The following is a 23,063-nucleotide window of genomic DNA, read 5'->3' as shown; positions in this document are numbered from 1 at the left end:
CTCTGTTTTTGGATATTTTGAGGTTGAAAGCTCCTGGATTGATTATTGCATACACTCATTTTGAGAGCTTCTATCAAGGAGAAGCTTCCTGAAGCAAGTCTGGGGACTGGGAGAATTTCTAGCATCTCGATTGCTTCCGTTTTTTCTTTCTTTCCACTTGTAAGTCCTTCTCCCTCTGTGGCTTTGACACAATTCTGTCTTTTGTGAGTCCACTGTAAATAGAGCAGAAAAGAAGGATTCAAGTTGCAAGCCAACTTTTTGATGTCCTGATATTGCTACTCTTGCTCATCCGTCTTCATTCCTGCCTCTACCTCACATTACTCAGCATATTAAAGTGGGCACTATTGCGTTTCAAGCCTAAAGACCTAGGAAACAGTCTAATGAAACTTTCCTAGTGAACAAGCAGACTGGGGTCATGTATCATCCTTCCCCTGTAAGTTACAGGCATTATACATGGTGACAGATTTTTATTTTTTATTTTTGAATGGTAGTTGTGCTTACTATGTTCCAGGCAGTGTACTAGGCGATAGGATAGATACAAGCGAATCAGGTTGGATACAGTCCACGTGCCTCATGGGACTCAAAAATCTTAATCCCCATTGTATAGATGAGGAAACGGGGGCACAGAGAAGTTGAGCGACTTGCCAAGGGTGTCACAGCGGACAAGTGGCGGAATAGGGATTAGGATCCAGGTCCTTCTGATTTACAGGCCCATGCTCTGTCCATTAGATTATGCTGCTTTTACCAATATGTGGCACTGCTGTTACGTCCCAATAGAGTCAATTAGGGAAAAAGGGGTTCGTGACTCGGCTTTACTGACAGAATAAACCACGATATTCAGTATTACAGTCAGAAAACATTTTTTAACATACAGAAAAACATCAAGCGCAATGGATGCTGCTTCTGTGAAGCCCTCCACCCAATGGCAGTGAGATCTCTGACACTATTTAAGCCCTCAACCTAGGGGCATTGAGAATTTCTTATCGCGGGATGATCAGTCCCGTTCGATGATCAGGTCCTTAACTGGCCGGACCGGCACGGACGTCCCCCGGCCAAGAGGTCTTTTGGGCCCGGCCCGTCTCCGCCTTCCCTTCAGAGGACAGTGAGCAGCAGCCACGGATGTTTCCCCCAGCCTTGTATACTATACAAGATGGACCATTACATTGAGCTTCTTCCGCCTAATTATCATAATCAATCAATTCCAGTTCCTTTGCGTTACCTTCTTAGACGGTATCTGGCCCGGGGCTCCCGAGGGTTTGTCTTTGCCCGGAGCCTCTCCGTCTGGCTGGTTGAGATCATGGGAGGCGATAGGCTGATGGGCATTAAGTTTAATACGTAGATTAAGCGAGGCACAAACTGCATGCTTCACCTGCCCAAAAAGTTGAACATAACTATTATCACCATTGGTTCTCTCCGATGTTACTCCCCATTGAACCAAATCCGCAAGCACCCCTGAGCAGAAGACCAGCCCCCACTTTAAGGTGTCTACCTTCCTTCTCTTTTTTTTTTTTTTAATAATGGGGTAGACATTTTAAGGGATGCTTAGGTAAAGTATGTGGCAAGGGAACGTGGCATCTTGGCTAAAACGTGGACTGTCGTTATCACACACCTAGTTTGCAGGTGAGGTCCTGGGCCCTTCCACTTGCCACCACTCCTTCCTTTCCCCCACCCCCCTCCTCCCGGAGGTCCCGGCAGCTACATGGGGCTTGGAATAGCTCCTCATGGAGTGGTTTCTTTTCATTCAAGAAGTCCGGTATTTTGAGCCCTTACTCCCAAAAGGTGTCGGGCAGAAGAGGGACGAGGAAGCAACAAAGGGGGAACGCTAAACCCTCCTGCCTCTGGGGAGATGGAAGGGGTTCGGTAAACGCTGCCGGTGTTGGATTGGCCGACTTAGATGTACTCAAACACGTGCGGAGCCCTTGAGGGAGATGCGGCGGGAAACGTCATCCTTGTTTGTGAACGACTGCGGCCTCAGCTACTGATTCATTTATTCAATCGTATTTATTGAACGCTGACTGATGACAACGGACCACGGCCTCTCCGCTTTCCCCGGCACCTGCTGAAGCTTTGCCAGCTTCTGTCAGGTCCTCTCATTAGGGTTTCTAAGCCTGAGAGAGTGACATTTTAAGGTCCATTTGTAAGACACTTAGCCGCCCTGAGGCAAATGTTTAGTATCTGGAGTTCATTCATTTATTCAGTCTTATTTATTGAGCACTTACTGTGTGCAGAGCACGGTATTAAGCGCTTGGGAAGTACAAGTCAGCAACGTACAGAGACGGTCCCTACCCAACAACGGACTCACAGGCTAGAAGGGGGAGACAGACAACAAAACAAAACATGTAGACAGGTGTCAAAACCATTAGAATAAATAGAATTATAACTGTATGCACGTCATTAATAAAATAAATAGAATAAATATGTACAAGTAAAATAAATAGAGTAATAAATCTGTACAAATAAATACAAGTGCTGTGGGGAGGGGAAGGAGGTGGGGGGGCAATGGGGAGGAGCAGAGGAAAAAGGGGGCTCAGTCTGGGAAGGCCTTCTGGAGGAGGTGAGCTCTCAGTGGGGCTTTGAAGGGAGGAAGAGGGCTAGTTTGGCGGATGTGCGGAGGGAGGAGGGCATTCCAGTCAGGGGAAGGACGTGGGCCAGGGGTTGAATGCCTTTTAGATGCTAGCTCCAAAATAGCCGGGTGCAGAGGGTAATACATCTCTCAGGAAGAGTGATTACTTCTTTCTGATTTGTTTAGTTGAGAGTTTCCATAATTGGTAGAAACAATCTTTGTTTCTCACTCCTGCACCGTTGATCGTTGATCTCTCTTTTGACTCCTGTCAAGCATGATGGCACTGTGGGACAGGAAAGGGAGGACTGGGCAACATGGTTTGGCTGTTGCCTGCCACTTGGTTGTAGAGGTCATGGGTTCTAATGCCGGCTCCGCCATTTATCGGCTGTGTGACTTTGGGCAAGTCAGTTAACTTCTCTGTGCCTCAGTTACCTCAACTGTGAAATGGGGATTAAGATTGTGAGCCCCACGTGGGACAAGCTGATCACCTTGTATCCCCCCAGTGCTTAGAACAGTGCTTTGCACATAAGCACTAAACAAATACCATTATCATTATTATTATTATTATTATATTATTATACTAGATCCTTAAGTATTGTCACTTTCCCTAATAAACATTCTGGTATTAGTTGGCTCTCGGAATCGCAGTTGCAACTACTCAAGTTTTTAGACTGTGAGCCCACTGTTGGGTAGGGACTGTCTCTATATGTTGCCAATTTGTGCTACCCAAGCGCTCAGTACAGTGTTCTGCACACAGTAAGCACTCAGTAAATACGATTGATGATGATGATGATGAGGTTCCTACTTTTTTTTTTTTTTTTTTTTGGTAATGGCACTTGTTAAGAACTTACTACGTGCCAGGCACTGTTCTAAGCGCTGGGGCAGATAGAAGAAAATCAGATTGGACAGAGATCCCTGTTGCACGTGCGGCTCAGAATCTTAATCCCCATTTCACAGATGAGGTAAGTGAAGCACAGTGAGGTGACTTGCCCGAGGTCACACAGCAAACGAGTGGCAGAGCTGGGGATTAAAACCCGGGTCCTTCGGACTCCCGGTCCGGGCTCTATCCACTAGGCCACGCTGCTTTAGATCTTGCAGGTTGGAGACAGAGTGCCTCTTCACTGGTTTTGTTTTAGGAAGGGCTTGTTGGCCTTCTTACATGCTCGCATCATCATCATCATCAGTCGTATTTATTGAGCGCTTACTATGTGCAGAGCACTGTACTAAGCGCTTGGGAAGTACAAATTGGCAACATATAGAGACAGTCCCTACCCAACAGTGGGCTCACAGTCTAAAAGGGGGAGACAGAGAACAAAACCAAACATACTAACAAAATAAAATAAATAGAATAGATATGTACAAATAAAATAAATAAATAAATAGAGTAATAAACATGTACAAACATATATACATCTCCCTTGTCCCGATAGAGCATGGGCCTAGGAGTCGGAAGGACCTGGGTTCTAATACTGGCTCCGCTGTGAGTCTGCTGTGTGACCTTGAGCTAGTCACTTTACTTCTCTGTGCCTGTTACCTCATGTGTAAGTGGGGATTGATGGTGAGCCCAGTGTGGGACCAGAAATGTGTCCAACCCAGTGATCTTGTATCTACCCCAATGCTTAGTACAGTGCCTGGCACATAGTAAGCACTTAACAAATGCTACTATCAATATTATTATGGTTATTATGAATAAGCCTTTGGATCTCACTACACCCACAGCTTTTGTCCCAGCTCTCTGCTCCCATTTGACTGTATAGACCTTGCTGTCATCACTTCCTCTCCTCGCTTTCCCTTCTCAACCCTCTCCAGCTTGGTTCCAGCCCCTCCACTCATTCTCCAGTGGCTACCTCCTTACAAAGTCTAATATACCTTATACCTTAGTCCTTCTGACATCTCAGCTCCCTTTGACACTGTGCTCCACTCTCTTCTCCTGGCAAAGTGGTTTAACTGATTCTACTGACACAGTTCTCTCCTGGTTCTCCTTTTTTTTTTGTTTGGTTTTTTAATGATATTTGTTAAGCACTTACTATATGCCAGGCAGCGTACTAAGCGCTGGGTCGGTCACAGTCCCCGTCCCATGGAGGGCTCACAGTCTTAATCCCCATTTTACAGATGAGATAACCGAGTCACAGAGAAGTTAAGTGAGTTGCAGACAAGGGGCGGCACCAGGATTGTGGAGCCCAGATCCTCAGGCTTCTAGGCCCATGCTCTTTTTACTAAGCCCTGCTGCCTCTTACCTCTGACTACTCTTTCTCAGCCTCTTTGACTAGTTTTTCCTCTGCCTTCCATCCCCCAACTCTGGATATCCTTCAAATTCTGTTCTGTGTCTCCTGCAATCAACCAATCAATCAATAGCATTTATGTCGAGCACTTTCTCCGTGCAGAGAACTGTACCAAGAACTTGGGAGAGTGCACAGAGTTAGGAGGCGTGATCCCTGCCCTTACAGAGCTCTGAGTGTTTGTCTCCCCCATTAGAGAGAGAGCTCCTTTTGGGCAGGGAATGTATCGCTTGGTTATTCTGTGCTTCCCAAGCACCTAAATCAATCAGTCGTATTTATTGAGCGCTTACTGTGTGCAAACTAAAGTAGCGTGTCACACCATGTGCGTGTTCAGTAAATGCTATTGCTCCTGTCTAGCAGGGAAGACAGACACTAAAATAAATTACAGTTAGGGGGAAGCAAAAGAGTGTAAAGATATTTACCAAGTTCAGCGGTGGGGTGTGAGTCCTCAAGAGCCTGGGGGATGTGGGACTGTTGAAGCAGCAGTTGAGGGGTGAGAGATGAACTGTCACTCCCTTGGAGCTCTCATCCAACTCCCAAGGCTTCAACTTTCACCTATGGGGTGACTTCGTCACCTTCTCTAAATTCTCACCCCTACTGCAGTTGTACATTTCCACCTGCCTCCGGAACACTTTTACAGCCATGCCCCAATAATCCCATAAACTTAGAATGTCCAAAACTCATATTCTTTGCTGAATCCTCTCCTCCACCTAACTCTCCTTTCTCTGTCACCATTCTCCATGAATGAAATAATAATAATGGTGGTATTTGTTAAGCGCTTAGTATGTGCAAAGCACTGTTTTAAGCGCTGGGGAGATACAAGGTGATCAGGTTGTCCCACGTGGGGCTCACAGTCTTAATCTCCATTTTACGGATGAGGGAACTGAGGCACAGAGAAGTTAAGTGGCTTGCCCGAGATCACACAGCTGACAAGTGGCTGAGTTGGGATTCAAACCCATGACCTCCAACTCCCAAGCCCGCACTCTTTCCACCGAGCCACGCAGCTTCAACCCACAACCATAGCGTTCTCCTTGAGTCCTCCCTCTCTGTCAACACTCATATTCAGTCTGTTGCTAAATCTCATCTCTTCTTTTTCAGTTAACGGATCACTGTCCCGGTTGAGCTACTTGTTCTATCTCCCAGCTACCTTCAACACCCGACCACCCACTTCTTGAAACCTTAGCCAACCTTGGCTTCACCGACATCATCCTCTCCTAGTTCTGTCTCTGTAGCCCCTCATTCTCAAACACTTTCGTGGGCTCCTTAGCCGACTTTAGCTTCGCTGACATCATCCTCTCCTAGTTCTAGCTCTGTAGCCACTCATTCTCAAGTGCTTTCGTGGGCTCCTCCTCTGCCTCTCACCCTCCTCAAGGCTCAGTTCTGGGTTCCTGTCTATTCTTCACAGCTTCCACTGTACATGGGTGATTCCCAAATCTTCCTCTGCAGCCCTGCGTTTCCTCCTCCCTGCAGAACATCTCTATCTGGAGGTCTGCTGACGCCTCAAGCTAAATATGTCCAAAACAGAACTCCTCATCTCCCCACCCAGACCCTGTCTTTCCCATCACTGTGGACAAAACCACTACCCTCCCTATCTCACGATCCCTCAACGTTGGCATTCTCCTCAACTCATCTCACTTATTCAACTCAGAGATTCAGCCTGTTTCTAAACCACGTCGCTTTTAACTTGACAACATTGCTAAAATCCACCCTTTCCTCTCCATCCAAACTGCTGCCACATTAATCCAAGCACTTATCCTATCCTGTCTTGATTTACTGCATCAGTCTCCATGCTGACCTCCCTGCCCCTTGTCTCTCCCCACTCCAGTCCGTACTTCATTTTGCTTCCAGGGTCGTTTTTCTAAGAAAGCGTTCAGTCTCCACCTCCTCACTCCTCAGGAACCTCCAGTGGTTGCCCATCCACCTCCGCATCAAAGGGAAACTCCTTACTGTTGACTTTTAAGCTCTCAATCACCTTGCTGACTTCTTGCTCCAACCCAGTTCTCACGCTTAACTCCTCTAAAGTCAACTTGCTATACCTCAGTCTGTACTCTGTTTCAATCTCAACCCCTTGCCCACATCCTCCCTCTGGCATGGAACTCCTTCCCCCTTCCCCCAAGTTGCCTGTGCACTTGGAATTGTACCCTTTAAGCACCTGGTATTCACCTCAGCTGAATAGCACTTCTGTATATAGCCACAGTTACTTTATTGTAATGTCTGTCTCCCCCCTAGATGCAAGCTTGGTAATAATAATAATAATAATGATAATGGCATTTTTTAAGTGCTTACTATGTGCAAAGCACTGTTCTAAGCGTTGGGGTAGATAGAAAGTAATCAGGTTGTCCCACGTGGGGCTCACAGACTTAATCCCCATTTTACAGATGTGGTAACTGAGTCCCAGAGAAGTTAAGTGACTTGCCCAAAGTCACACAGCTGACAAGTGGCGGAGCCGGGATTTGAACCCATGACCTCTGACTCCAAAGCCCTGGCTCTTTTCACTGAGCCACGCTGCTTCTTGTGGGGAGGTAATGTGTCTTCCAACGCTGATTGTACTCTCCCAAGCACTTGACAAAGTACTCTGCACATAGTAAGCACTCTTTAAATATCATTGATTGATTGATAATCTACTACATCAAGCAGCATGGTGAAGTGGATAGAGCCTGGGCTTGAGAGTCAGAATGTCATGGGTTCTAATCCTGGCTCTGCCATTTGTCTGCTGTGTGACCTTGGGCAAGACACTTCCATTTTCTGGGCCTCAGTTATCTCATCTGTAAAATGGAGATTAAGGCTGTGAGCCCCGCTTGGGACAGGGCCTGTGTCTAGTCTGATTTGCTTGTATCCACCCCAGGGCTTAGTACAGTGCCTTGCACATAGTAAGTGCTTAATAAATTATAATCATAATCGAATGTATTCTTTGATCTTCCTGTCTCCAGTCTCTCTGCCTATCTATATTTCAGTTTTCAGCCCAGGTCATCTTTCTGAAATATCACTCACTGCACATGACTCCCTTCACCTCTAAATCCTCCAATAGTACCCACTCCTCTGAATCAAGTAGAAAGTAATGCCCATTTCTTTTGAAGTACATTCATCAGCTCTCTCCCTCCTGTATCCATCTTCCTTCTTCACAAGCTAATTTCAGTGTACATTGTTGTTGTGTCTCCCACCGCTGACCCTGAGCTCATATCCTTCTTCCTACTTGAAGTTCCCTACCACTTCAGATCTTCTATGTCTCAATTCTCCCTATCTTCAAAGCCCTTCTGAAGTCTCCCCTTTCCTGATTCTTCTCCTTCTTAGCTTATATCCCCCAACTCCCACTTAACACGTTTAACACATCTATACACACCTTCCCTTAACTCCTCCGGGCATGCATATCCATTTTTCCTTCCTTCTGTCTGTAAATTGTAAGCTCCCTGAAGGCAAGAATCATATTTTCCTAATACTGTTGTACTCCCGAAAATGTTTAGAACAGTGCTCTGCTCACTGATGGGGTTTTTTCCCTTTCTAATTTAGAAAAAAAAAAAAAAGAATTATTTTGGTCTTGACTGAATGTTCCTCAAAAACCTCATTTTACACAGGGATCAAATCCCTGCTATGAGGTGACGGGATTTATACAGCATTTCAGACTGACTGTTTATCGAAAAATCTTGTTGCTGTAACATAAAATCTAGGAGGCTGGAGTCAAGGGTCTTGGAAAATGAAAGTAAAAGTTCTTTTGAGCCATATTATGCTTGGTGTGTTTCACATGAGGAATCTCTAGTTATCCTTGTGCCTCTTATTTCAGGCCGAAATGGAAACAGCAATTAATATGTGCATGTTTGTATTAACACAAATTGAAGAGCGTATTAGTCTTAGAATTGGTGTCAAATACATATTAATTAGCAATAATAATCAATATCAAAATAATTATTTATTAAAATAATAAATATTTAATAATTAATCAATTAATCAATAATTAATTAATTTATATTCAATAATTAAAATAAATAATAATAATTATTAAAATATTAATAATGTGAAGTACTAAGAGCAACTAAAACATTCTGCCATTTAATTGTATTGAACGCTTACTGTGTGCAGAGCACTGTACTAAGCGCTTGGGAAAGTACAGTGTAACAGTGACATTCCCCAGTGCCATACTACCAAAGTTTTGTTGTTGTGACTCAGTTGGATGGACCACAGGGGTGATGATAAACATTGTGCTACTTTGGGACACCTTAAAATTGACATAAGGTATATAGCAGCCTGTTTTCCAAGGTCTCCTATCTAAGTTTTTAGTATTGGGCAGTCTCTCGATTTTATTTACATCCCCGTGGGCTCTGCAAAGAAAATAAACCACAGGACAAATACCTCGTTTATTCTTTCCTCACTCAGCCCCACAACAGTTACGTACATAGCCAAAATTTATTTATATTAATGTCTGCCCCTCCATCCCCACCCCCCCACCAGACCATGAGATCATCAGGGGCATGGAACGTGTCTACCAACTCTGTTATCTTGTACTCTCCCAAGTGCTTAGTACAGTACTGTGCACACAGGAAGTGCTCAATAAATATGGTTGATCAGAACTCCCCAGAAATTACTTGACATTTGATCTTTTCACAGAGCTATCATCATCTCCGGAGGGCCAAATTCTGTGTATGCGGAAGATGCTCCCTGGTTTGACCCTGCCATATTTACCATTGGGAAGCCAGTCCTTGGAATTTGCTATGGCATGCAGGTACTTCTCATAGACTGTATCTTAAAGCAGTGGTTTAGCTTTTCATGTAATTGAAAAAGAACCTATGCTATGTTTGGGATGTAATTTAAGTGGCTAGCATGAATTGGGCACATCTATTTAAAGAAGATAATGGAACAGCCCTAAAACTCCATGTCTTTGCTTGTGAATATTGGAAGGGCTACACTGAGAAGCAGCATAGTGTAGTGGATAGAGAACGGATCTGGGTTCTAATTCAGCTCCTCTTCTTTTCTTCTATGTGACCTTGGGCAAGTCATATAACTTCTCGGTGCCTCAGTTATTTCATCTGTAAAATGGGGGTTAAGATTGTGAGCCCCACGTGGGACATGGACTGTGTCCAACCTGATTACTTTATATCTACCCCAGCACTTCGAACAGTGCCAGGCATGTAGTAAAGGCTTCAACAAATACCCGCCTGACTCCCTCCACTGCCACCCCCGAAACAAAAAGCAGAGGGAAAGTCATAATAATAATAATAATTATAGTAATAGTAATATTATTTAATAGTAGTAGTAGTATTTTATAGTGATATTTAAGTGCTTACTATGTGCTATGCATCGTACTAATCACTGGGGTAGATACAAGATATTCAGGTCCCACATGGGAGCTCACAGTTGAAGTAGGTGGGAGATTCCACTAGTGAATCCCCATTTTGCAGATGAGGGAGCTGAGGCCCAGAGACGTGAAGTGACTTGCCCGAGGTTACAAGGCAGACAAATGGCAGAGGCGGGATTAGAACCCAGGTCATCCAGATCTGTGCTTTCTCAGCTAGGTCACTCTGCTTCCGTAACTGCCGGACTAAGCATCCAGACATGAGGCCAGTCCTTGATTAGTTGCAGGAAACTTATCCAATCTGTGGCTGGCCCATCCCCTTCTCTGGTGAGCAGTTGCCCTTCAGACACTAATTAAATGTTTAGATGGGGAGGAGGTCAGAGCAAAGGCTTAAAAATGAGAGTTGTGGATTCTCAGTTTGATTTCAGTTTCCCGAACTGTGCCTTTTATATTGTCACAGATAATTTAAAGTAGGCTATGTAATTTTAGTATCCGGTCTCATGGAAACATGAAGTAGTTGTCCAGGCTGAACTTTCCTCCCTGCTCAGTTGAGCAATTTAGAATACTCTTGGGAGAGGATGGCTGGACCACTGCTGAATACCGTCCTTATAAATGACCAGAGCAGGGTATGTTTTGTTAGGGTGAACCACTTTAAAGAGACGCGCTCTTCTTGCTTCGTTATTAAGCATTTTCCAAGTTGTTGAAAGCAGGAAGTCCACAGATAGATACCCTTTACTCTCCATAGCTTACCCTGGGAATGAAGGAAATATAAAACAATGTTCATTCTTGGATAGAGATACCATTACAATCAGTGTTCTTGTCACTGGAGCCAGTGCATGACTTTGGCAATACGCCTAACCAGAAAACGCCCAGATCAAAATTTGGCCTCTTCCTGAATGACTGTAGGTTTTACTTTGATTAATTTAGGGGGAAATACGGATAGCTTGAAACAGAAATTCAGAAGGAACATTTAAAAATGCTGTGGAGTATCTTTAGGCAATTTATAGTAAACATCTGAGAGCTTGTTTTTTCTGTCAGATAAATTAAATTGGCTTTAGAATGGAGTTATGTAGGAAGTTGATTCTTTTTTTGCTAGCCATCTCATCTCTTGCCATTTAATCCTTTGAGAACAATGACCTCCTTTTCAAAAGGTGCTGTGCAGCTTCATTAAGTCAAGAATGAAATTTGATGCCAGGATTATCGGTATAAAATATGTTAGTTAATACATTCACTTATTTTTCTTACCTTGTGAATTTGAGGCCATTTGTAGCTGCCTGTGTACTGACTTAAACGTTGTCAGATCTGTAGCGGGAAATTGGTGTTGCAGTGTTTTTTTTTCCCCCATTGCATCATCAGGTCTCTTAGAGGCAGGAATAAAGCCCATCTGTATATTTTCTTTTAAATGGGCCAGTGCATTTGCATAATTTGACAATCAGTGGTACTTGATTGACTGATTCAGTATGAATTTGATTGACTGAGAATCAGCCAGGCATAGTGAATAGACACGGGCCTGGGAACCAGAACGTAATGGGTTCTAATCCCAGCTCCGCCATTTGTCTGCCGTGTGACCTTGGGCAAGTCACTTCACTTCCCTGTGCCTCTGTTACCTCATCTGTAAAATGGGGATTGAGACCGTGAGCCCCACGTGGGACAGGGACAGTGTCCAACCCGATTTGCTCTTATCTATTCCATGTTTAGTACAGCACCTGATACATAGTAAGCACTTAACAAATACCATAATTAACTAATTATTTATTGAGCGGTAACTGTGTAGAGCAGCATACTAAGCTCTTGGAAGAGTACAGTACAGCAGAGTTGGTGGACGTGTTCCCTCTGCTAGAGTGTAAGCTCGTTGAGGGCAGGGGATGTGTCTGTTATATTGCACTCCCCCAAGCAGTAATAATAATAATAATAATAATGTTGGTATTTGTTAAGCGCTTATTATGTGCAAAGCTTCCCAAGCGCTTAGTACAGTGTTCTGCACACAGTAAGCGCTCAGTATTCATTCATTCATTCATTCAATCGTATTTATTGAGCGCTTACTGTGTGCAGAACACTGTACTAAGCGCATGGGAAGTACAAGTTGGCAACATATAGAGACGGTCCCTACCCAACAGTGGGCTCACAGTCTAGAAGGGGATTAGCGATTATCAGTAAATTAGCAACGATTAGCAGTAAATGCAATTAGCTGACCACAGAGAGCTTGCAGTGTAGCGCAGCTACGCAATGCTTTGCACACAGTAGGCTAAAGCATTTCATATAATAAACTAAATGTTGTAAACCAATATTTTAAAACCCAGTATCCATTTTGATGAGGACTCAGTGCTTCATCAATTCTCGTCCGAATTTCACAAAAACACATTTTTTCTTTCCCATCATCTATTTCTTAGCTATGGTACTTGTTAATTGTTTATTACATGCTGAGCACTGTACTAAGCGCATGGGAAGATAGACCCTTGGTAGACCATTCCCTGCCCCCAAGGAACTTAGACTAGAGGAAGTGAAGGGGACAGGCTTTAATACCAAATATTTCATCAAAACAAATTAGTACATGCCTGGCGCCTCAGAGTCAGCCAGTCCTTCTGCTCCTCCTTATCACCTTGTAGTTTGTCTTTTAGAGCAGTGTGTTGATGGGTCAACTCCAAATCATTGAGAGGTGGGAGATCTGGGGTTAAAACGGGTCTTGAATCTGCAGCGGACTAGACGGTCAGTTTCCCCATGGAAAATGAGGATCAAACAACAATATAGCCATCACTTCCCCCCGGAGCTGTTTGGGCGGTGTATGATGTGAAGGTGCCGTTGGGGGAGAAATTTTGCCATATAATTAGAGATTATTATCAGACGTTATCTCAATCGTGCCTTATGCGTAGTAGCAGGAGGATGAGGAATCCTGATATGGTGGTGGAAAATGCAGAAGTAGCACATTTTGCTTGTTGCTCTCTCCGGTGTCAAGTTCAAGGTCTACTCCTGATGCTGTCAAGCACCTCTGACAGCATATAATGTAATAATTAATATTACCAAATTAATATTAATTATTAATAATATAATAATTATTATTATATACCTCTGCTGGCAGCTCTCGCCGCCTCAGCAGCTTGCTCAGTCCATGGGCTCAGGGGTGTGGATGGGGGACTCAGCCTGCAATCCCGAAGGCTACTCAAACACCCGCCTCCTGCCCAGATCCTCTCTGAATTCGTGGCTGAAGACACCGACTACTTTTGCCTGCTTGGCTGAGAACTTTCACTTTCTGTAATGTAATTTTAATTTTTTTTTTCTGCTTTGACAGATGATGAATAAGGTGTTTGGAGGAACTGTGCACAAAAAAAATGTTCGAGAAGATGGAGTTTTCAGCATCAATCTGGATAACACATGTTCACTGTTCAGGTATTCAGATTTCTTTGTTACTAAGTAAACAGATGGAGGCTGCCAGCACTGTCATGACGATAGTGTTTGGATCTTTTTAGTAACTGTATTGGAACTGACAGTCATAGGTCATGCCACATTTGTTGAGGTAACATATTGTGTGTTGCGAGCCCCGCTGGCTCTTACCTTTCTGGACCGGGGGCGCCTCAGTGACTCTTAGTAGAGTCACACCACACCTCTGATCACCAAGCTTACTATGAAAAGTTTTTTACTTAGTTGTACCACTGTGCAGGGGAGTGACACATCCACACACTTCACTCCACCAAGGGTCCGATACCAGTCTGCTGGTCAACGGAGCCTGTTTTGCCAATGCTTCTTCTTTCTGCTCCCGAGTGCTGTTGCCTTCTGCTGCTTTCGAGTGCTGCTCTCTTGCTGCTTCTCTGTGCTGCTTCTGCTCCAGGTGCTTCCCTCTGCTTCTCTGCACATGCCCAAGTGTGTGCTTTCTGCGTGCTTCTTGCGTGCCTCCTTCTCATTTTATCTTCCTTAGGCATCGCAGTCATTGATTGGTCCCAACCCATTACCAGGTGGAGCAGGGAGAGAAGTCCGTGCCTCCCTCCGTGCTCCATCCCCACAGGCCGGCAGTCACCTGTGTCTGGTAGAGCCCATCAGTGCCTTGGCCAGTCTCTTCCTTGTTGTTGTTCGTGGGATCACAAACAGTCACTAATAAAGCAGCTTAAATTGTGGGCTCACCACAGTAGGTTGCCACAGCCCCCTTTCCTCACTATTCATTTATCTTCAGTCTTGTTCTGGATCTATGTCTTCAGTACTGTTTGATCATCATCATCATCAATCGTATTTATTGAGCGCTTACTATGTGCAGAGCACTGTACTAAGCACTTGGGAAGTACAAATTGGCAACATATATTTGATATGTTTGAATCAAACATATGTTTGATTCAGAGAAGCAGCATGGCCTAGTGGAAAGAACATGGACATGGGAGTCTTAGGAGCTTGACCCCTGCCCTGCTGGGTGACCTCGAGCAGCTCATTTAACTTCTCAGTGCCTCGGTTTCATCATCTGTAAAATGGGGATTAGTACCTGTTTTTCCTCCTATTTCGACTGTGAGCCCCAAGTGGACAGGGGCTGTGTCCAACCCTATTTGCTTGTATCCTCATCTGTAAAATGGGGATTAAGACTGTGAGCCCCCCGTGGGACAACCTGATTGCCTTGTTACCTCCCCAGCGCTTAGAACAGTGCTTTGCACATAGTAAGCGCTTAATAAATGCCATCATTATTATTATTATTGTTATTATTATTATCCACCCCCAGTGCTTAGTACGCTGCCTGGCACATAGTAAGCACTTAACAAATACCACAGTTTTATTATTATTATTATCTGGCATCTAACTCAGTGCTCAGTACAGTGCTTGGCACATAGGAAACACCACAGTTGTCCTCGTTGTTGTTGTTATTGTTAATGTTGTCACCTCAAATCATTTCTAAATATGTCTCATTTTCCCTCCCTCTTCAAGTCCCCTATATTTACGATACTAAAGTAATACTGGGGAAGCCTGCCTAGTCCATGAAAATGGTGCCTCTGTCTTGTCGAACCATCTGTTTCGTTACTAATTGATGCCACATAATAATTATTTTGTCCCTTCTCATTTTTCCGTTGGCGGGTGAGCTGTTTAATAACATGCTGAAATAATTTATCATCGACATAGATCAGGATTCCTATTTCTTAGAATAATTTTTCAGGGTTCATTATACCCAGAGGAGAGACAGTGATATATATATTTTTTTTTCTGGCAGAGAAACCAGGCTTCAGATTCACGTTATTGTAATGTTTTATTTAATTTAGCTTTCCTCTGGGTAAACCCATTTTGGTGGCCTGGTGGGAAAACTGCTTAATTATATTTCTTTCTGGATTAGTTTTTTCCTCCTCCTGTTGTTTTACGGATGTTGCTGCAGACTAGAGAATGGAAAGACACCTGCTCGTCGATGTCATTTGTTTACTTCATTACTCACTTAATCAGATTCATTTACGAGGTCCATGTTTTCCTCATTTTAATTTTGTAAAGTGACTCCAATTGTTTCAGTGCAGCAGTGGTATCTACTCAGTGGTTACTCTCTGAAGAGCATTGAACTGAGCATTTGGGAGCGTACTGTGGAGTTAGTAGACATGATTTCTTCTCTTCAGAGATCATACATTCCAGCTGAAGGGACAGACACTAGAATAAGCTACAAGAGGGAGAAGCAACAAAATTTAAAGATGTGTACATAAGCGCTCTGGAGCAGGGTTGGGAATGTGCGTGTACCTAGGTGACACACAGGTTATGGCAGATTGGGGAGGGAGGAAGTAAGGTGGGGCGATAGTTATCAGGAAAGGTGAAAGATTAATCCAGAAGTCTCTGCTTTTGACTCTCCTGAAAGTGAAGTAGAGATTCTAAGGTTCCTGACTCTCTGGTGGCTAGAACATTATTGGGTAAAGGAGAGAAAATCAAGACGCCTTCAAAGATTTTTCATTTTCAGAAAGCTGCTTTAAAGGTTAAGCAGGTCTCAAGATTAATGGCAATTTGGCCAGCTTGCACATTTGGAATCAGGGAAAGGCATTGACCTTACTGGAGAAAGGTTTTGATTTATGCCGATCTCTGACGGAAGAGGAAGAGAACGTTAAAGTGGACATTCTAGGTTGTGACGTGGGCATTTTTGTCTAATGTATATGCAAGATAACTAGTCCTTGAGAGAACTACAATTCCTTTCTTGGTCTCGGTTAGTGTTAGGCATAGGTCGCTTCCAAGGTAAATCTAGAAGAGAAAGACAGCAGAATTTTAAATAGGCACCAGAATTTTAGACCCACAATGTGAGGTGGGTAGTACTATGTGAATATTAGTACTAAATGAACAGTACCCAATTCATTCACGCTGGAGAAGCAGCGTGGCTCAGTGGAAACAGCACGGGCTTTGGAGTCAGAGGTCATGGGTTCATATCCCGACTCTGCCACTTGTCAGCTGTGTGACTTTGGGCGAGTCACCTAACTTCTCTGTTACCTCAGCTGTAAAATGGGGATGAAGACTATGAGCCCCCTGTGGGACAACCTGATCACCTTGTAACCTCCCCAGCGCTTAGAACAGTGCTTTGCACATAGTAAGCGCTTAATAAATGCCATTAAAAATAATATATGTTAAAAATTTCTACCTTTTAAATGCTTTGAAAGTCTGAGAAGCAATATGGTGTAGTGGGTAGAGCACCGGCCTAGGATCAGAAGGTCATGGGTTCTAATCCCGGCTCTGCCACCTGTCTGTTGTGTGACGTTGGGCAGGCTACTTTTACTTTGTGCCTCAGTTTACCTCATCTGAGATTGTGAGCCCCAGGTGGGACAGAGACTGTGTCCAACCTGATTTGCTTGTATCTACCCCAGCGCTCAGTTCAGCGCCTGGCACAGAGTAAGTGCTTAACACATACCATTATTATTATTATTTTTAGCTAGTCCATTCACGGAAATAGTCTCTCCTATGTATTTTTTTAAAGCAACTTCATCCTGCTGCTTAGTTTTCAGATTGGTGACAACTGTATAAGATTTAAAATCGCTTTGAATTGCTCTGAAACAAGAGGAGAGACACAGCCTGGCTTAGTGAGCCTGGGAGTCGGAAGGACCTAGGTTCTACCCCTGGTTTTGGCACTTGTCTGACCTCGAGCAAGTCACTTCTCGGTGCCTCAGTTACCTCAACTGTAAAATGGGGGCCAAGACTGAACCCCTTGTGGGACAAGGACTGGGTCCAACCTGATCGACTTGTATCTACCCTAGAGCTTAGTATGGTGCCTGGTACATAGTAAGTGCTTAACAAATACCATTAAAAAAACAAATCTACTTCAGAATGGAAATGTTCTAGGTAGCTAATCAATCTATACACACAAACACTCTCTCTCTCTCTCTCTCTCTCTCTCTCTCTCTCACTTTCTCTCTCTCTATCTCACATACACCCCTTCACATATCAATCAATCAATAGTATTTATTAAGCGCTTACTGTGTGCAGAGCACTGTACTAAGCATTTGGGAAGTACAAGTTGGCAACATATAGAGTCAGTCCCTACCCAACGGTGGGCTCACATATATAACTGCACTCAGATGTGGGTAAAAATTACGCATGAGCAAGATCAGCTTGGCTTAGAGGAAAGAGCACAAGCTTAGGAGGCAGAGGTCATGGGTTGTAATCCTGGCTCTGCCACTTATCAGCTGTGTGACTTTGGGCAAGTCACTTCTCTTTGCCTGGTACCTCGTCTCTAAAATGGAGATTAAGACTGTGAGCCTCACATGGGACAACCTGATTGTCTTGTATCTACCCCAGCACTTAGAACAGTGCTCGGCACTTAGCAATTTCTTAACAAATAGCATTATTATTATTACTATTATTAATAAAATTCAGGCTTGTGGACCAGTCTGCCCCAGTCTGAAACCCCACTGGGCCAATAGGAACCACTCTGGATATGGAGGAGGAAAAGGGAGGCGACTCTGGGGACTGCAGCTACCCCGCTGCAGGGCGAGAAGGGGGCCAGAGAAGGATTGCTGTCTCTTCCTCTGCTCCTGCTCCACCTTGGGCTCCTTGGAGAGAGTACTGTTGATTTTTGCATAAGGCTTAAATTATTTTAATGAGTAATGGAGGTTGAAAGCTGCAACAAGACTTGAAAAGTAACAATAATAGTGCTTGTTAAGCTCTCAGATTGGTCACAGTCCGTGTCCCACATGGGGCCCAGGGTCAATCCCCAGTTTCCAGATGAGGTAACTGAGGCACAGAGAAGTGAAGCAACTTGCCCAGGGTCACACAGCAGACAAGTGGCAGAGTCTAGATTAGAACCCAGGTTCTCTGACTCCTGGGCCCATGCTCTTTCCTTTAGGCAACACTGCTTCTCTAATGATAATATTAGCAGTAATAATGGTATTTAAGTGCTTACTGTTCGCTAAATACTGTATTAGCTGGTAGCTGAGAAACAAGTGAGCTCCATAGTCCAGTCCTTTGGGGGATTTGGGGGAGTTAGTGATACCAAGAAGCAAATTTGCCAATGTTGTCAAGTACTGCAGGAACAAATGCAAAAGTGTGGCAAAGGACATTTTTAATAGGTATACGTTGTGGAAGGGACTGGTAGACTTGCACTAATTTTAGGAGTAAGATTTCTTATTTATACTAATGTCTGTCTCCTCCTCTAGACTGACTGTAAGCTTGTTGCGGGCAGGGAACGCATCTACTGAAACAACTCTGTTGTATTGTACTTTACTAAGCGCTTAATATAGTGAAGAAGGTGAATGTAGAGAACAAGCTGAAAACAGCACAGGTATTATCTGTAGGGAGCCTCTGAGAAATTAATCCTAACCAGGGGCGGGGAATTTTTAGGTGTTTGCATTCCCGTCTCTGCTGGCCTCCTCTTCCTTTACTTCCATTAACTTCCCCCCACCCCACCTTCATCTGACAAAACACACACACACACACACACACACACACACACATATTTTATTTTGTTGTTTGTCTCCCCCTTCTAGACTGTGAACCCATTGTTGGGTAGGGATTGTCTCTACTGCCGAATTGTACTTTCCAAGCACACAGTAAGCGCTCAGTAAATACGGCTGACTAACTGAATGAATTAATGGATTTCTGGGCTTAGCTATCTCCTGGCCTGTGGCGGTCTGGGTACAGCAGGCAAGCCAGTTCGGCCCTGCGGCGTTCCCTGTGTCCGCCGACACTACGGGTACCTTGGGTTGCCCAGCAACAGCCGACGAGGCCTGGATGCTTGGAGTGCCGTTAGCGGCCTGCCATTCTGCCCCTTGAGTCCCACTAGCTGAGGAACCTGCTCTCAAGCATCGCCTCAGTCTTAAAGGGTGGCAAGGCAGCACTATCTCTTTCCCCCTTATTTTCCTTCCACCGCTTCTTGCCCGCTTCCCTGCCCTTGTGTCTTTGTCCGGGTAGGGTGAGGGTGGCTGGGCTCAGGCTTTAAACGTGGCATCTCCCACCCCTCTCAAAGAAGCGGGTAAAAGGAGGAGCTCTCAAGTATGACACTTTCATGGTGCCGAATAGCCAGGATTGCCTTGGCTCCTCGTGGACAGCTCTGGATTTAGTGGCAGCCAAGAGTCGTGGAAAGAGAACTCCGAAGCCAGCTTGGACTTCCATGGCAGCCGAAGTCATTTAGTCTCATCCTGCAGGAAACCCGTTTTGAGCAGGTTTTGAAGTCTCAGAGACATAGAGCTGCTTGGACAATAAGGAGCCTGAGGAAGGTGAGGAGGAGGATAGCGGGAGTAGGCTGCAGTGGCAGGAATGTTTCTGGTCCATACATATTTATTACTCTATTTTACTTGTACATATCTATCCTATTTATTTTATTTTGTTGGTATGTTTGGTTTTGTTCTCTGTCTCCCCCTTTTAGACTGTGAGCCCACTGTTGGGTAGGGACTGTCTCTATGCGTTGCCAATTTGTACTTCCCAAGCGCTTAGTACAGTGCTCTGCACATAGTAAGCGCTCAATAAATACGATTGATGATGATGATGATGATGATGGTCCTCTCCAAGAGGCCTGACTACGCCCTCATTTTCCTTATTCACCTCCCTGTCTGTGTCACCTGTGCTCTTGGATCTGTACCCGTTAAGCATTTGATATTTATCCCAGCCTCACAACACTTGTGTATTATCCTTATACATTCCCATTTCCCCTGTCTGTAGTTTTGTAATGTCCTTCCCCCCTTCTAGACTGTAAACCTCTTGTGGGCAGGGATTGAGTCTGCCAAATTTATGTATTTATTGTACTTTCCCAAGCACTTAATATAGTATTTTGCCTACCATACGCACTCAGATACTCAATACTCAGATTGATTGACTGATTCCTTAAACAGCAGTTCAACAAAGATCCATTTATAAACAGTACCAACATTTCTTACTTTTGATACAAAAATGTTTACTGCACAAAACTTATAAAGCCATTGTTTATAAAATGGCTGTACTCTCCTTGATGCCCTACAGTCAATCAGTTGAGCCCTTCTTGTGTGGAGAGCACCATACAAGGTGCTTGAGAGTAACAGTACAGCAGAGTTGGTTGAGATGTTCTCTGTCCACAGTCTGACTTCTGACCCCTCCAAGGAAACAACTCTCTCTAAGGTCATTAATAATGATAATAATAATAATAATGATAGCATTTATTAAGCGCTTACTATGTGCAAAGCACTGTTCTAAGCACTGGGGAGGTTAACAAGGTTATCAGATTGTCCCACGGGGGGCTCACAGTCTTCATCCCCATTTTACAGATGAGGGAACTGAGGCTCAGAGAAGTGAAGTGACTTACCCAAAGTCCCACAGCTGACAAGCGGCAGAGCTGGGATTTGAACCCATGACCTCTGACTCCAAAGCCCGGGCTCTTTCCACTGAGCCATGCTGCTTCTCGATTCATTCATTCAATCGTATTTATTGAGCGCTTATTGTGTGCAGAGCACGGGACTAAGTGCTTGGGAAGTGCAAATCGGCAACATATAATAATAATAATTATTATTATTATTATGGTATTTGTTAAGCGCTCACTATGTGCCAAGTACTGTTCTAAGCGCTAGTAGATACAGGGTTATCAGGTTTGTCCCATGTGGGGCTCACAGTCATAATCCCCATTTTACAGATGGGGTAAGTGAAGTGACTTGCCCAAAGTCCCACAGCTGACAAGCGGCGGAGCCGGGATTCGAACCCATGACCTCTGACTCCAAAGCCCGGGCTCTTTCAACTGAGCCACGCTGCTTCTCGATTCACTCATTCAATCGTATTTATTGAGCGCTTACTGTGTGCAGAGCACTGGACTAAGTGCTTGGGAAGTATAAATCGGCAACATATAATAATAATAATAATGGTATTTGTTAAGCGCTTCCTATGTGCCAAGCACTGTTCTAAGCGCTAGTAGACACAAGGTTATCAGGTTTCCACGTGGGGCTCACAGTCGTAATCCCCACTTTACAGATGGGGTAACTGAGGCCCAGAGAAGTGAAGTGACTTGCCCAAAGTCCCACAGCCGACAAGCAATGTCACTGACATTGTCCTCTCCTCGTTCTCCTCCTATCTGATGACTAATTTTCAATCCCTTTCGCAGGCTCCTCCTCCGCCTCCCACCCTCTAAGTCTTGGGGTCCCTCTTGGGTCAGTTCTAGGTCCCCTTCTATTCTCCATCTTCACCCACCCACTTCGCTCCTCTAATGCCACCCTTCTCATTGTACCTCGATCTCGACTATCTGCCCCCAACCTCTCGCCCACGTCCTGCTTCTGACTTGGGGTGCCCTCCGTTTTCAAATGGGGCAGACAATTACTCTTCCCGTCTTCGAAGTATTATTGAAGGCACATCTCCTCCAAGAGTCCTTCCCTCATAAGTCGTCATTTCCTCTTTATTCACTACCTTCTGCATTGCCCCAACATGTTTCCTTCATTCGTCTTCCTCCCGGCCCCACAGCACTTATGTACATAGCTGTAATTTATTTATTTATATTAGCGTCTGTCTCCCCCTCTAGACTTTAAGCTCATTGTAGGTGGGGAATATGCCTGTTGTTGTGTTGTACTCTCCCAAGCACTTAGTACAATGCTCTTCCCACAGTAAGTGCACAATAAATACGATTGGTTTGCTCCCACAGCTTCAAATACCATCTGTACTTGGCTAATGTAGCAATCAGTGGTATTTATTGAATGCTTACTGTGTCCAGAGCTCTATATTAAGTGCTTGGGAAAATGCATTGCTACAGAGTTGGTAGACATGATCCTTGCTCACAAGAATCTTAGAGTTTACAGATGATTGTCCAGCCCTAGTCTTTCTCCTCTGCAGTCTCCCATTTCCTCTTGCCTGCAGGACATCTCTACTGGATGTCCCTCAGACACCTCAAACTTAACTCATCCAAAAGTCCTGGCCTCTCCATGACTTTCCCATCACTGCAGACAACAGTACCTACCATCCTGCCTGTCTCACAAGCCCATAACCTTGGCACTGTCCTCGACTCATCTCTGTCGGTCAACCCACATTTTCAGTCTGTCACAAAATCCTGCCGGTTTTACCTTCGCGACATCACTAGAATCTGCCCCTTCCTCTCCATCGATTTGGGTACTACACTGACCCAAGCATTTAGCCTCTCTCACTTTGATTATTGCATCAACTTCCTTACTGACCTCTCTGCCTCCTCTCTCTCCCCACTCCAACCCTTACTTTTCTCTGCTGCCCAGATCATTTTTCTTAAAAAAAAATTCAGTTCATGTTACCCCACTCCTCAAGAACTTCCAGTGGTTGCCCATCCATTTCTGCATCAAATTCTGCGTCATCAGTTATAAGGCACTCAAATCAGCTCTCTCTCTGTTTCTCTCTCTCATATGTAACCTTACTGATTTCCTACTACAACTCAGCCCACATTCATTCATTCATTCATTCAGTCGTATTTATTGAGTGCTTACTGTGTGCAGAGCACTGTACTAAGCACTTGGAAAGTACAGTTCGGCAACATACTTTGATCTAATGCCAATCTTCTTGTAGTACCCCAATTTTGTGTACCTTGCCACCTATCTCAGGCCCACATCTTCCC

At 44.4% G+C, this 23,063-nt stretch overlaps 1 protein-coding gene across 1 annotated transcript in view; it reads left to right on the top strand.

The window, feature by feature from the left end:
* The window catches only part of GMPS (guanine monophosphate synthase), a 74,641-nt gene that overhangs the window by 17,400 nt on the left and 34,178 nt on the right, over positions 1 to 23,063 (top strand). The window contains exons 3-4 of the mRNA XM_038752736.1: positions 9,442 to 9,556; positions 13,413 to 13,510. Of these exons, the coding sequence (XP_038608664.1) occupies positions 9,442 to 9,556; positions 13,413 to 13,510 (213 nt within the window). The remainder of the gene's footprint in view (positions 1 to 9,441; positions 9,557 to 13,412; positions 13,511 to 23,063) is intronic.

The sequence above is a fragment of the Tachyglossus aculeatus genome, chromosome 1 (genome assembly GCF_015852505.1).
Source record: "Tachyglossus aculeatus isolate mTacAcu1 chromosome 1, mTacAcu1.pri, whole genome shotgun sequence".
Lineage (NCBI taxonomy): Eukaryota > Metazoa > Chordata > Mammalia > Monotremata > Tachyglossidae > Tachyglossus > Tachyglossus aculeatus.
Note: the sequence above shows the minus strand (reverse complement) of the source record. Positions and strands in the feature narration are given on the sequence as shown.